Source organism: Neltuma alba, unplaced genomic scaffold, assembly GCF_004799145.2.
Source record: "Neltuma alba isolate B1F8T4 unplaced genomic scaffold, ASM479914v2 tig00012736_pilon, whole genome shotgun sequence".
NCBI classification, from domain to species: Eukaryota; Viridiplantae; Streptophyta; class Magnoliopsida; order Fabales; family Fabaceae; genus Neltuma; species Neltuma alba.
Genome location: NW_021637156.1, coordinates 1 through 16118, shown reverse-complemented (window position 1 = coordinate 16118; position 16118 = coordinate 1). Strand labels below are relative to the sequence as shown.

The 16118-nt window shown below is 37.1% G+C and overlaps 1 protein-coding gene, 1 long non-coding RNA gene and 2 pseudogenes across 2 annotated transcripts; 1 reads left to right on the top strand and 3 right to left on the bottom strand.

Moving 5' to 3' along the window:
- Nucleotides 1-352: 352 nt before the first annotated feature.
- Nucleotides 353-3443, bottom strand: LOC114730491 (cytochrome P450 704C1-like; annotated as a pseudogene).
- A 2894-nt stretch (nucleotides 3444-6337) lies between these two features.
- On the top strand, nucleotides 6338-9535 carry LOC114730490 (receptor-like protein EIX2). The gene has a single exon (XM_028917572.1). It carries the CDS (start codon nucleotides 6338-6340, stop codon nucleotides 9386-9388), a length of 3051 nt encoding a protein of 1016 aa, XP_028773405.1. The 3' UTR covers nucleotides 9389-9535.
- A 1434-nt stretch (nucleotides 9536-10969) lies between these two features.
- On the bottom strand, nucleotides 10970-13588 carry LOC114730487 (O-glucosyltransferase rumi homolog; annotated as a pseudogene).
- A 1413-nt stretch (nucleotides 13589-15001) lies between these two features.
- On the bottom strand, nucleotides 15002-15781 carry LOC114730486 (uncharacterized). Its single transcript, XR_003738839.1, has 3 exons — nucleotides 15690-15781; nucleotides 15298-15339; nucleotides 15002-15180 (listed from the first exon to the last, which is right to left on the bottom strand). It is a non-coding gene; the product is annotated as an uncharacterized LOC114730486 (long non-coding RNA).
- Between the last annotated feature and the right edge of the window lie 337 nt (nucleotides 15782-16118).

The following is a 16118-nucleotide window of genomic DNA, read 5'->3' as shown; positions in this document are numbered from 1 at the left end:
TCAGTTGTTTTCCTCCATGTTTGTTGAACTGCCATGTATCCTAACTCCGTAGTTTGATGTAATACTAAGAATCCAAAATACTCTTTGTAATGCATTTCACGCTCGTTAGTTGTCTTGGCTAAAGGTACACACTGCATTGTTTCCTTTTAAATGTCAAATATATTTCACTATGACTAGTTCTTACCATTTCCTTTTTTTCTTTTTCCTTTTTGGTTTTTTTTAAATCTTACGTAGTTTGGTTGTATGTACAATCAATAACATTAAGAAATCTTATTCAATATGTAGAGTTGGTTACATAGATTGCTTCATATTATAAAGATTTGATAGAGTTTATGTTAGTTATATATCGAGAACCTAACACAACTTTCCTCTTATATCCGGACAAATAACTATGTTGCATGTACATACAATATCCAAAATTTAACATGCACAATCTGATTCTGACTTTGGGAGCCACGTCAATTATAAATGGTACGTAATATTTTTTCGCGCAAACAGTTATACTTTTAATGAGACCACCTTGGAACTGCACAAAGAGGCAGACCCTTGTCCATGTAAAATGTAAACATGGTTCTATAAGTCACATTTTTTTTTTTGTTCCCCAATTTGAACTGAAATGAGCGAAGAAGAGCCATTGGTACTATTTTCATCTGCCTGGAAGCAATGTCCTTCCCTAAGCAGATACGAGGCCCGGCCTGCAATACCATAGATAAGGTCCTAGAATCAAGACACCATACTTCACAAAATATTTTAAAATGAGAGAACAATGATACTAACATTAAATGCTATGAATGTGGATGGAAATTCAGTTTGAAAAACTCCATCTTTAAGCCACCTTTCTGGTCGAAATTCTCCAGCATTATCCCCCCGGATGTAAGACATTCTGCCCATAGCACAGGGCATATAAAATACTATATCCTCTTTCTTTACCCTGTACCCACCAGGAAGGATATCGTCCCTTTCTGCCTTTCTCCCATCCTAGAACCACACAAAACGCAGATGCATCAAAATGTAGATTGCATTTTCTGACATTTGAGTACGCCATGTTAACATGATAAGAATCCGAGCAAACGCGGCCTAGGAATGCAATTTGCAATATAAGCAGATTACATAGGTCAGTTTGTCTAAGGAAGCAATTGTGGAATTAATATCTCAAAGTGAGCAAGTAACATGTGGTAATAAGAGTCTAAGAATATACAATTATAGGTGGTTTAATTTCGAGTTAGTTTTAAAACCCACCACTGGGACAGCAGGGTGCAGTCTCAAGGTCTCGGTCAATGCTACGTGGAGATAATGCATTTTCTCAACGGTCGAGTCAGTTATCTTCTCCATAAAGTGATCAATGTCAAGACCGTTTGGTTGGCAACAAGTGACATCCTTGATTTCTTATACAATGCTTTCCTGTACTAAAGGATACTTGCAGAGCATGTAGAGAACCATGGTACAGTGTTTGCACTCATGTCTTTGCTAGCGATTATAAAGTTCAGAATTATGTGTCTCAAGATATTGGTCATTTATATCCTCTGTCTCCTTCTTAAGGTGTATTTGGATTGGTGGTGATAGAAGTAACTTTTTTTCAATCTGATTTTTACAGAAGTCAGATTAGGTAAAAATTAGATGATATAATGTGATTTATGTTTGGATTGGGTTTTGTAAAAAAATCAGTTTAAGAAACTGAAACTTATTTAATTGATAAATAGAAAAGCAAGTTTGAATACAAAATGACTTAAAAGAACATTGATTTTATCAGGTAGTATATATCTAATATTATATATATAATGTGACCATTTTAAAAGAAGTAAGGAAAATAAAATTATTAAAAGTAAAGAAATTTAATTTATTATTAGAAAGAAATTATATAATGTGACCATTTTAAAGAAGTAAGGAAAATAAAATTACTAAAAATAAAGAAATTGAATTTATTATTAGAAAGAAATTAAGAAATTATATATATAATGTGACCATTTTAAAAAAAGTAAGAAAAATAAAATTACTAAAAAAACTCAAAATACTGTAACCTTCCTTCCCATTTCACTGTATCGGTATTTTGCCCACTGTGAAAAGCAAGATCCATCAGCTTCATCCCAAAAGTCCATTTGGACCAAAAGCTAGATTGCAAAAATGGTATGCCAAACATGACTTTAAAAAAAAAAAAAAGAGCTTTTGTTGGTTAAGATGCACGTTTGGGATCTCAAAGAGGCTCTTACTCTCTACCAAGTACCTTGAGAGTATGTCCTCCTTATCACTCTGCAAACCACAGGTTTTGACGTTGATCGATAATGATCTTTAAATTACTAGATGGAGAGTTTTACTTGTATTTCCTTTTTTTTTTTATTGGAGTGAAAAATTGAAATTTTGTATTTCAGAGAAAACGAAAGAGTTCATTCAAATTGTATAAAGGAAACTTCGAGGATGCAATAGGTGTTATTGAACTCACCGAATCCTGCTGAATTGCCGGCAATTCCCTTCTTGTCCTAATGAGTCCGTGCACGAAATCATCCATTAACTTGATGCTCTTCTTGAGGGAAGCTTTAGAACCAACGTTAAGAAACTTCTTGAGCAGCCAAGATGGATCAACATGGCGCCAATGCACTATTGCATTTGAATCGTCAAAGGCTTTCATGAATGCTCTTCCCTCATTGCTTGATCCCTCCAAGCAATTCAATTCCACTCCAAAGCCAACTTTAAAAATAGAGTCCAAGGTGCATCTCATCAGCATATCTTAGAGAGCGAACCAGAAGTACATCTTCAAAGCAAGTTCTTAGTTTCCTTATAATTCACTTACCTTGATTAGGTTGTTAAACATAATACAACACACTTTCAAATTACATTTAACCACTACATGTTTTGTCATGTTAGGTGTCCACATTTATAGTAACCGGTCTACATTTTAGTAACTTCCGTATAAAAATTAACGGAACTCTCAAGACTGGCCTGCATATCGAACACCTGATCGGCACGGCAAAATTCCGAGATAACTCCATCCATATTGGCGGCGTTCTGTCTGAAGACAGAGCAACTAAAGTCTCTAAGCACTCTCGCGGAAAATTCATAACTGGCAAGCTTCCTCTGCTGCCTCCACTTGTCACCATCGACCGCGAAAATCCCCAGTCCAGAAAGATCGCCGATGATTTGTTGGTTATACCGGCCCTTAGTGTAATTACCGAAAAGGGTTTTCAGCACGTGCTCGATGTTTCGCGTATCTGTAGTGTACAGCGCGCTGTGATCGGGAGCAACAAGTCGAGTTGGGTCCTTTCAGAGAAATAGTCATGGAGTCTGGTGAAATAGAGGAGCTGGCCAACGACGGTGCCTTTGACGGGAGGGTAAGCTGGGTCCTAAAGGGATTTTTCGACGAAGCAGGACAGAATGAGGAGAGAGGAAGCGAAGAGGAGGAAAAGAAAGGAAAACGAAGTGAGAATGAAGAGTGTGCAGAATACGGCCATGTTTTCTGATGATCGACGAATATGCGGGACGAGAATTCGAATGACAATGAAACGAGAAAAGTAACGGGCTAGGCCATCTATTGTGTGGGCTAGCCCATTTTATGTCGGTCAAGTCCAATAAGCATGAAGCCCATTTAGAAACTGCTAGGTCCTAAACTCCTCATGTCAACTGTCAAGCATTCATTCTAAATATAATTGGTACGCAATGAAAGTTTTTAGAAGGTAAGGAGAAGCAAAGCGGCGGTCAAAGCATTATCAGATAATGCCTTTAGATCCAGCAAGAAATGAAAAATGTTCATACTGCCTCCCTAACTTCCCAAATGAATCATTGTTGAGATTTTAGAACCAAGTTTTTGTTGATACGATTCTTGTAGTTCAAAAGATATCAAATAATCTTATTGAAGATTTTTTAAACTTGGAGTTGTGAGTTTGAATCCTCGGTAAAGAATATCAAGTACGTGAGTTATGGGGAAAGAAAAAAAGTGTCCAATGCACTAATTAAAGACCCTACATCGACGAGAAAATCATTTAAGGGAAGGCTTTGTGTGAAAGTCTTTGAGATTGTCGGATCACTTGGACACGGCAAATAAATCCCCAAATTTGGTTTTCTTCTCTGATTAGTTTGTTGAAATGTCAGGGGGATAGAGACCTTATTGAGAGTGACAGAAGAGCCTTGGCCTTGGTTTTCATTTTTGGGGCCAAAGAAATATTTGGTTAGAAAGCAAGTTTGTCGGAAAAATGAAGCGTTCATCTCTCTTGCCTTCTCAAACTACCTGCATTTATATTGCCTCTTCTACCCGTTTAATTGACAAATTCAAAGATAAACCTGAAACTTTTTTCTTGATGAAAATTTACATTTTCCAACAGTTCAATAACTAATGATGCCCACATTTATTTCCAAGATTTAGAGCCCGTTTGGAATGATTTATAAACAATTTTTAATTGTGATTTATAAAATACAAGATAAGTATATGAAATTTTTTTTATCTCAACTTATATAAATTGTGCTTATTGGTGCTTTTAAACATGATTCCAAACAGGACCTTAAACATACATGTTACTTAGTGGGAAAATAAACTAGACAATTTGCTCTGAAAATTACATTCACTTCTACAATTACAAACTACTCTGTTGAAATTGTCCATAAAAGTACGACTTATGAAATTTTAATTTTTATTTAATTATAAATTAACTGATCTATGTGGTTTTAAAGTTTTTTTCCACATATTCTTCTAGATTCAGCAACTTGTTTAATTCCCTTCCCCCGTTGTTCAAAAAAGGTTGGGATGAGACTTGAGAGAGTATAAACGCTAGAAATATTTTTGCAGGAAAGTCAAAAATTTTGAAACTATCATCACCTAGTCAAATTGAGGCACCGTTTGGATGGCATTGTAAACCTTGGTTTGGAAGCCCAAACCATAGTTTGCACAAAATACCATCCAAACAGCCAGACAAATTAAACAAACCTTGGTTCAGGTAAAACCATGGTTTCAACCGGTGAAACCATGGTTTGGACAGCAACATCTCTCATCTGCTTCTCGGGTCCAATTGCTGAAATGAACGGTGGGCCCCACCACAAATGACCAAAGCCTCCAATTATTCGGGTGTTCAATACTTACTCTGTGTTCAATAATTCCTCCCCTCGTTCACGCCTTCTCCCCAATCGGTCCACACAACACCCCACAATAATATATATTAATATTTTTGATAGTTGTTGTTACATTTACAATCTGTAAAGAAAATTAATATTTTTCTATTCTAAAAAAAATCATTTTTCTATAAACATATTTAATATTATGTTTTATAAATATATGTACACATATTAATTATGTATTAATTATATTATCTTATATATTATTAATTATGTTAGTAAAAATTTTTCATTAACAATTTTATTTCTTCAAATCAAAATAAATCATAAAATCTATCCCTTATATAATTATCATATTAACTTATACCCTTTTTGGTAATTTCTACATGTAAAAAGTGCTTCTGGTAATAACTATCTAAACACTCTCACTTCTCAGAATCACTTTTTCTCAGAATTTATTCTCCACAGAATCTATTCTCCAGCATCACTTTTCCAAACCACGGTTTGGTTTCATCCAAACACACCCTGACAAGCATGTGGTCCTTACTCTGTACGTTTATTTGACAAAACCAAAAGCCTCGATGCAGCTTTTTCAAGTTAATTTAGAAGCGTTTTATTTCGCATGTTTTTTCAGTCAAATTGCAAGACTTTCCGATTAGCGTTTTGCGAGATGTCTTTCAATGACTTTGTTAATTCTCCACCGTAGACGTTTTAGAAATACTTATTTTTATTTGAATGAAAATAATCACCATAAAAAACCGATATGTTCTATAGTTTGGAAACTTGAGTTATAATTTTGAAAAATAATGCTAGTAAATCATTTCTGTTATCAAAACATAAACGATATAAACCTTGTTACATTTTGCTACATTTTTTCAACATGAAATATAAAATCCAGTTGGAAATGGAACCTATCACACTCATTCAACTGTTGAATGAAGTCAGTCTCCTTTCTTTCTTGTACAACATTTTATTGACTAAATTAAATATAAAATTAATCAGGTGTTTCATTTTTAGCTAAGTCTCGAATCCATCAATCGCTGCAGCTCGAGAAGACTCAGTCCACTCCCATCTATATGAACTCCCCTAATATTCAAGATCCACTTGCCATGCAGAAAGTGATAGGCTTTTCGTAATAATGCATGTGATTAGGTCTGTCTCCTCTGACTCAGTCCACTCTTGAGACCAAAGCTTCGAAATATTATTTTTGACAATAAGATAGTTTTCCCATTGAAATAGCACAGGTGGAAATAAAGTTATAAATATACACGGGCTATCTGTGCTTCAAGGAAAAGCCACGAGAATGCACAGGCACGGCATGAATACTTCTCTGGGTGTTCGCTTCTCTATTCTCTTGTTGTTGTCTGAAATTGTAGGATTATGCTTTTGTGGAAATTCAAGCGTGGGATGCTTAGAACAAGAGAGGCAAGCTCTTCTCAAGTTCAAAGCAACCCTCACTACTGATCCATCAGATAGGCTTTCTTCTTGGAATTCCAGTGATTGCTGCCACTGGAATGCTGTGACCTGTGACAGAGTTACTGGCCATGTTCTCAAACTTGATCTCAGGAATCCATGTTATAGCTTACCAGTTGAAACTTGTGACTTTGGCCAGCAATCTGTGGGAGGTTTACACGTTGATGAATCTCTTGTGCAATTGGAACGCTTGAGTTACTTGGACTTGAGTGGAAACCAATTTCATGCTGCTCCAATTCCTCTCTTCTTTGCTTCGATGCATCAGCTGAGAAATCTCTCTCTCTCTAATGCTAATTTTAGCGGCAAGATTCCGCATAATCTTAGCAACCTCACCAACCTACTCCATCTTGATCTCAGCCTCAATGATTTCCAACTCAGTGACATGAACTGGGTTTCTAGGTTTCGGTCACTGCGAAGCCTTGACATGCATGACGTCGACCTCGGGAAAACACATGATGTATTCCAGGTATTTTACAAGCTTCCTTCTCTATCTTATTTGAATTTAGCTGAGTGTGGAATTCACTCCCTGATCCCTCCTCCTCATCACTCTCCTAATTTCACCCACCTTCCAAGGATTCAAGTGCTCGATCTTACTTACAATTCACTTGAAAGTCGCAGTCTTGATGTTTTCCAAAACCTGACTTCTGTTAGATTTCTTTACCTTAGTTTCAACAATCTCAGTTCATTGCCATTGTGGTTCAGTAAATTTGATAAGCTTGAGGAACTAAATGGTGCTTACAATGGACTTCGAGGTCCGCTTCCCCTTGTTCTCAAAAATTTGTCTTCCATAAGAGTCCTTGACCTTTCTTCCAACCATCTTACGGGTTCTGTTCCATCTTGGTTAGGTGAGCTAACCAACCTTCACCAACTAGTCCTTTCCTCAAACAATTTCACTTCTTTAGAATCCTCTCTATCTTTGATTCTAAAGAACATGTGCCGTTTAAAAACATTAGATTTCTCAACGAACAACTTCCACGGAAAAGCATTTGGGAACTTTGAATCTGGATGTGTCACGTATGATCTTGAGCAGCTTGACTTGAGCTCGAACACATTTAATGACTCATTACCGAGCTGGTTAGGGGAGCTTGAAAATCTAAAGGAGCTTCATATATCTGAAAGCACATTCTATGGTCCCATTCCCTCTTCTCTCGGGAAATTGTCACAGTTGGCAAGACTTGAACTTGTTAACAATCATATGAATGGAACAATTCCTGAAAGTCTCACACAGCTTGTGAATCTAACTTTCTTGCGTCTTGCCGGAAATCAATTAGAAGGGTTTATTCCAAGCAGTCTCTCACAGTTGGTGAACCTGACTTTACTTGACCTTTCAAACAATCGTCTCAGAGGCACCATTCCCCGAAGCTTGGGCCAACTTGTGAAGTTGCAATACCTTGGTCTTGCCAATAATGGTTTACATGGTGACATTCCCGATAATTTTGGCCAACTTGTAAAACTAGTTGAATTAGATCTTTCTCTAAATAGTTTGAAAGGGTCAGTATCTGCTTTCGAGAGATGGTCATTTGAGCAGCTCACAATACTGAATCTCTTTGGAAACAGCATTAGCGGATCATTGCCTAAAAATATTGATGAGATAATGCCTGGGTTGGTGTATTTGCTTGTTGGGAATAACTCCATGAATGGTTCAATACCAAACTCATTGTGCAAAATTTCCACCTTGTTTCGACTTGATCTCTCAAGGAACAAATTTTCAGGTGAAATTCCAGATTGCTGGCAGGATAATCAAGGGTGGGATGAAATAAACCTGTCGTCCAACAAACTATCAGGTGGTATTCCAAGCACATTTAGTAATCTTTCCTCCCTGTTGTGGTTGCATTTGAACAATAACAGCCTTCATGGGGAGCTTCCAATGTCTTTAATGAATTTAAAGCAACTGGTGATTATTGATGTCGGTGAGAATCAATTTGTCGGAAGAATACCACCGTGGAATGGGGACACTTTTCCCATGTTACAAATTCTTAGACTACGACAAAACAAGTTGACCGGTAGAATTCCTTCACAGCTTTGTCAACTCCCATCACTTCAGATCTTGGACCTTGCAAGTAACAACTTAACGGGTTCAATACCTCACTGCATTGGTAATCTTAGTGGGATGATTAAATCCAACAGGTCAAATGAAGCCAAGGTAAAATTTGATTTCAATTTTTTCACAACAGACTTCACTGATGAGTGGCCTGCCGAGGATGTTAAACAAGTTGTGAAGGGGACAGAACTTGATTACATCAAAATATTGAAGTTTGTGGTGAACATGGATCTTTCTGATAACAATCTGGTAGGAGTTATTCCTAAAAGTATAACTCAGCTCACTAGACTGCACGGCTTAAATCTGTCGCACAACCATTTCAAAGGAAAGATTCCCGAAAGAATAGGAGATATTAAATCACTTGAATCTTTTGATATCTCTTGTAATAATTTTTCTGGTAGAATTCCAGAGACCATGCCTACTTTAACCTCATTGAGCCACTTAAACTTGTCATACAACAATCTTTCAGGACCAATTCCAACAGAAAACCAGTTTTTGACTTTGGGCGACCAACGGATTTATGCTGGCAACCCTTATCTTTGTGGATTTCCACTTCCAAATAAGTGTAATGGAGGTGATTTGGATGATCATGCTCATAAAAGTGAAGGCTCTAGAGATGACAAGGACGACAAGGATTCTGAGAAAGTGTGGTTTTATTTTGTCATAGCTGCTGGGTTTGCGATTGGCTTTTGGTCAGTCATTGGGACTCTCCTGTTAAAGAAGAGATGGAGATATGCTGTGTTTCGCCGAGTAGATGATGTGGCAGATGACATATATGTGTCCGTCGTATTGAAAGTAGCAAAGCTCAAGAGGATGATGAGAAATCATGTTGATGTTTGACCCCCTCCTAGTTTTGTGTCCCTTCTCTTTTTATTGTAACCAAGTGATGTATTATGCGTGTTTGCTAGCTTGTTGGAATAACTGTGCTTTTTTGTTAATTTATGTAATCTTTGTTTTATACTCCTCCTGTCCTAAATATAAAATTCATTTTGTTGTGTAAATTATACTACAAATGAGTCTTATATTTAAGACCAAAAGGTATATATATATAAATAGAATGTCCTCTTTATTTTGAGTACTTTTATTTTAATCCTAAATATAAGACCCTAATTTACTTTATCTCTTATATTTATTCAATTTTTTTCAAAGTAGTCATTATAATAATAGTAATACTGGCCAATATACTTGATTAGTAAAAATATTTTAGAAAAAATAACATCTATTTATTACAAATAACTAACTTAACTAATTTTCTTATTCTATTTAAATTAGCTAACTCTTATACTACCTCCGGTCTTTAATATAAAACCTTATTTGACTTTTATTTTAGTTTTAAATATAAGACTCTAATTTATTTTGTCTCTTATATTTATGTAATTTTTTTCAAGATAGTCCTTCTAATAATTGTAGTTTTAGTCAAAACATTTAATTGGTAAGGATATTTTAGGAAAGACAATACCTATTTATTACAAATAACTCATTTAACTTCTTTTCTTAATCTCTTCAAATTAATCAATTAGTTCTTATAATTAGAACCGGAAGTAGTATTAAGGATGAGAGGTAATGTATAGTTATCTCTCGTTTTTTTGTATATTTCTGTTTGCTCTCTGTGAATGTTTCAGAATATGCGCTGCAATTGAACAGCCTCTGCTAGCTTCTTACTCGGCGTTCATGTCGTTTTGTGTGCGTGCAGGTTACTCATAATTAAGCGACAAAAATGCAAAGTTGAAAAAACGAGAAAGAAACTACGACAAGAGTTGCCATGTGATTGCATGCAAATGCAACCTTCTGTTCGCATAATTAAAAATGCAATAATTTTTTTGGTCATTAAACAACATTAAAAAAATTGGAAGCGTTGGGGCAATTAAAAAAAAAAAATTTACGATGGCTTCAGCTTCAATGGCTACTCTGTTTTGTAAGTCAGGCTATCTTTCCTGAATTTGTAAAGCATAAAACAATGTTTTAAATTCATAACCCAAAAATTCAAAAAAAAAAAATCTATAATTTGGCATAGATAATGTTTTGCCTCAGGCGACTCGTGACTGTCACGTGCTGAAACACATAATATCGAAAATAAACCAAGGGTTTCTTCTGTCTGCAACAGCCTTGTCTTATAATGCTGAAAATAAAGTAGAAGAGTAGACTCATCCTAGCTATATTTTCTTCAGAGAGAGTTGGGAACCAAACTTTAGCCACTTATTTCAAAAAGTTCTTACTATTTATACATACCAATCTCAATTGGTAGATGACCCTTTTTTGTTAGTAAGTGCATTATAATTATACATAAATCGCCCCTTACCTTCATATTCTGAGCCCTAATGTGTAAGAAGCCAAAATGACTAGCAATCCTTGTGATTATCGTCTCAAAATGTGAAAAAATTCTCATCAAAATTCTAAAAATAAACTTAGATCACTATGAAATAATGCGTGTTCAATCTGTATCTGTAATAATAATAATTGTTTTAAAAAAAGAATCCACAGCTGAGAAACCTCTAATTTAATAATCAACAGATTCACCTGTATATTCAAAGAACTAATATGTATATATTCAAAATTTATTGCACACCCTGTTTCTCCCAGTACTTTCTCTGCCACGATTCAACCTGCAGAAGTGAACCCTGCTTTCTCCTTAAATGATGATGTAAAGATGGAGGGTCGTAGGGAGGAGGCAGAGTGCATGGATTGGAATTTGAAGGAGCCTTCACCATCGAATCCATCATGAACTTCTTTTCCAGCCCTTCTGCCTTACAAACCATGGCTTCTGCACACAGCTCAACAGCTTTCTCGCTCACCCTGGGCTTGTATCTCAGCAACTTAGCATACGAACTTAAAAGATGAAACATGTAATCATACACATACTCCATCTTCAACTCTTCTTGTACGAAATCACTCGCTGCTTTTCCTATCTCTTGTGCCTGCAGTTTCCACAAACATATTAACTCAGTGATCTTAGTTTTATATATACAACCACAATACAAGTCTTATCCCACTAAGTGGGATCAGTTATATGGAAGACAAGTCTTATCTTTGGCACTGGCTATAACACATAAGCAGGGTTTATAATTAGTGTGGAGTTTACCTTCTTTTTGTGGGTGTTTCCCCAATCAACCGCGAACTTAATGGATCTGCATTTGTCATCTTCCTTGATGGGCCAATAGTGGTGGAGTGGAAGCAAGCCTCTCGTGAAGAAGTCGTAGTAATGGGGCGTTACTAAGAAAGTGACAGAATCACAGGATAATATATATTTTTCACTCACGGACCAGGCAGACCCTTCAATGTAGATCTTATACCTGCATGCACGCATCACGAGTTTGCTTATTTTACAAACACGTATCAAGTGAACAATAATGCAAACTTGTTTAATATATTATTACCTGTGAGTGCATTGGCTGGCCAGGTCTGATTTCTTGAACCCTTGTCGAGATTCTGATATCCAATCCTGATATGATATATTGGAATATGGACGTGAGGCTTTGTGATGAATGAGAATAGTAAAGGTCACAGAGACACAGCTGAGAGAGAGAGAGAGAGAGACATGGTTAATTAGTTACCTGGGAGTATAAACGAGCATTCCAATCATGGGCTTGAGAGAGATTGCATTTAAGGAGGTCTTGTCTGGTTTCAGCAACGGCGGGATTGCCTTTCCAGTAAGCATAAGGCTCCCTTTTTGTCCATTTTGTTCTCTTGTTTCCTTCTTTCAACTCTCCCACAGTCTCTCCCATGGCTTTATGTTCACCTCTGGCCTTCATCATATTATTTTTATCATTATATTATCAATTATGTTTGGTTAAATTGATTCATAATACTAGTAGTTTCTGCTTTCTAGCGAGTTTATTAAAATGCATAAAAAATTTAAAAAGAAGTTAAAAATCCCGTTAAAAAACGTAAAGATACTTTAAAACGATCTTGTTCAGAATTTTTTGTATCAGTGGTTCGACCGATTCATTAAAGCAGGCAAAAGTTTGTGTCTTGTTCAACCTATTACTGTATCAAGGTGAAATGAATTGTATTATTCACAACATATGAATAAAATCACCTTTAAATTTATAAAATCGAAAATAAGAATCCCCGTTGAAAATAAAGCAATGGCATGAGCCATCATTTTATAATAAAACAACTGGATCATTCAAATAACTTATTCTTTGTTGGAACAAAGATTTTCATATCTTTTGAACATAATAAAAATTATATATGACTTCAGTGAAAGTCAATTAAATATTACTCCTCGTATTATAAGACCCAATTTGACTTTTATTTGGTCCTAATTATAAGACCCAATCCATTTTGTCTCTTATATTATGCATTTTTTTTCAGATAATCCTTCTAATAATGATAGTTTTAGCCAATATACTTAATTAGCAAGGATATGTTAGGAATGACAACACTTATTTATTATAAATAACAACTTAACTTACTTCCTTAATCTCCTCAAATAAGTCAATTGGGTCTTATAATTAGGACCGGAGGAGTATGTTCTGTTATTCTGTTTCTAATGACATTTTGAGCAGAAAAATATTTTTTTTAATATACATTATGAAGAAAATTTATAAAACCAGGAGATTAATCGGTATAGTTGACTGCAAAATTTGGGCAGTTGAACGAATTAACTCTAGTAGGTAAGAATTTGCAGAACAAACAAATAAATAAGAAGGTTGGTGACTTACCATCCCCAAAAGGACCAATCAGGGAAAACAATATCCAACGTGGCATCATCGGCACAGTAACGGAAAAGCGGAGGTGGTTCCGTGGCATTGGGTCCGCTATAGTCAACGGTCCTAATCACAGGCCAGTCCACGCAATCGAACATCAGCTCCAAATCAGGAACCTTCCCTGGGTACCTTCGCAACAACTGTAGGATCCCCCACAGGGTAAAAACGTCTCTCGTCTGAAAAGCCTTCGTGTACGTCTCCACATACGCCTTCCCTCCCACTATCACCAGTTTGAAATTCGCCGTCCTCTTCGCCCTCTTCACCATCTCCTCTGTGATTCCCGTGTGGGCCCACGGCCTCAGATCTTCGTGTATCCAACGAAGTACTCCGGACACGTGCCTCTCCTCTCTGACGGTCGTGATCATCTGATGAGGTAGGGTAGTTTCCTTGGCATTTTCCGGTGCGGCTGTATTCACTGCAATTCAGTGGAATTTCCACTTGCCTCCCGGAGTAGGAGTTGGTCATGTACGACGTGGTTCCCTGCTTGTGACCTGGGAAAATTATCTGTAAGAAAAACCTTTGTCAGCTCCTGTGGCTGTAAAATATGTTGTTTATTTGGCATCATCCTTAAAAATATCAAAGTTATTACCCCATAAGATTTGCAACCGACAAAAATTGAAGGTTAAGAAAAATGTAATCGACAAAAATAATGATATGATACGATAGGATCCCACACACAGTTAACATGAGCATTAAGTATCCACTATCCAATGACTACTTGAACAAGTGATGATAATTTGTTTGACCAGAACGAATACTGACAGTACCACTTACCGTGTTGCATGATTACATATTTTGACGAGGACAAAAAAGAAAAGTATATATGCTTTTCCCATTCATAGCACAAGCCATTTTCTTCTAGTTTAACTTACTTTTTAATTAATATTTTTGGTGCACACGAGGTAATTAAACTAGACTTATATTATACTGCTACATGGGAAGAGCATATATGATGCCGAAAGAAACAGTTCGGAATGAATAACATTGAAATTTTATAGAATCTATCATGCCTAATTGTAACGCTAGTTTATTCCGATGAGAATAATGCGCATAAACAAAGGAAGCAAAGTCAGTCGGGGGATTGAGACCAGAAATGGAAAGACCCAGTGCGCGCGATGTGGTCCCCACAAGTTCAAGTGCGCGCTAACGCGTGGCGCTATATCCTAGGGCTTTGTGGAAGTCACGAAATTTGAAAGGCACGAAAGTAGTTGCGGTCCCACAAGACTTATAGTAGCCACTTGTGCAGACACGTGGCTTCATTTCCACAAACGCTCCTTGTACCCCACCCCTGCACGAGTTAACCGACAATAGCGGCGCATGTCAACATTCAAAAATTTCGGGCATCAAAACGGTGATCACCCGAAACGACACGCCGTCGGAGCGACCTGAACTAGTGGGCCGTTTTTACTATTCTACTACAACGGCAGGAAGTCGTTTAAATAATTTGGGAGGGTAAATAAAGAAATGGTGTGCGTTGGGAATTCCGGGTGACAGGAAGGAAACGTGGAAACAATTAATGAGAAGAGACTTTAGAGAGCCAATCAAGGTTGGACGCAGGGACACATACCGTGGGATTAAGGAAACCGCGCAGACCAACAACGCGCCGACGACGAGGAAGATTGTGAACGCCAGAATTATAGAGGCTGGTCCGCCTGGTGACTTCATAAATGGTCGCCAGATCGTGTCTGGGAAATGACGGAAAGCCCACGATCCCATATTCTCGTACCCCTGAAACTGAACTGCGTCTGCAACCTCTGCCTCGCTCCCCCACACCCACCTCGCACTGTCCTCTGTATATTCCACATTCCTGCAAGATCCCACCTTTCTCACAGTCTCTTCACTGGCCTCGCTGAGTTTCTCAGCTACTGATTTGATCCCTCATACACGAAACTCCAGAGCCTCGAGAGACGGGGAGAGATTGCTCTGTAACAAGGATGAGAATCGATGGTCAGTATGATTGGCCTGGTGTTGAATCATCAGCTTATAACGATTTGAGAGAACCAAGAAGAACACAGAGAGAGGGAGAGAGCGAGGAGTAACCTTGGAGATTTTCTTTTCGTGGGGTTGGATTTGGTAAAGAACCTGTATGAAAAGATAGATTAACCTTTAGAGGGAAAAAGAAAACGGCAAGCAGATCGGATTGTTGGTTAATAGAAAGTTAGAACAGGGAAAGGAACTTAAAAAAAAATCAAAAGAGGGGAGGGGAGAGAAGAAGAACGGTGGGATGAAAATAATTGTGGGATCTTTGAGGTGGATCAGTGTGTGATGATTTGGTGACACTCACCTATTTATGTGATTACTTGTGTAATTATGTAGATAGACGTAGAAGAAAGAAGAAGAAAAAGTGGGATGGTGGTGGTGGTGGTGGACCCTAGAAATTATGAAACTTGCTGGCGAAGATCTTAAGAAGCATACAAAAGTTAGAGACTTACAGATTTAGCGGACTGTGTCTGATTCTGGGAATTTAGCTTCATGCCCTGTTTAGGAGCATCTCACTAATTTATATCTCTGTTTGGCTTTCTAGTTTCTAGTCTCCGGTTTTGCCTTTTCGTTCATTTTTCTCGTCACCATAAATCCTTTTTTTTTTTTTGGGGCATCGCCTGTCACCGTAAATCTACCCCCTCTCAACCGCAACTATTTTCAACAAGATATTAATTGATTGGGCCAGCGAAATATGAGACATCATTTGTTAGATTCCCAAAACGGCCACCCATGTCTGATAAATAAAACATTTTTATATTAATTGGAAAATACCAATTCGAAAACATTTTTTTTTTTTAAAAAAAGTCCTTTGAACTTGCAAGAATTCACCTAAATATAGTTTTTGCGACCAGGGCTCCCCTCAACTCAGAGGATCCGTG

Excerpts from the sequence above, each read along its gene's own strand:
- LOC114730490 (XM_028917572.1), top strand. The coding sequence starts at position 6,338 with ATGCACAGGCACGGCATGAATACTTCTCTGGGTGTTCGCTTCTCTATT.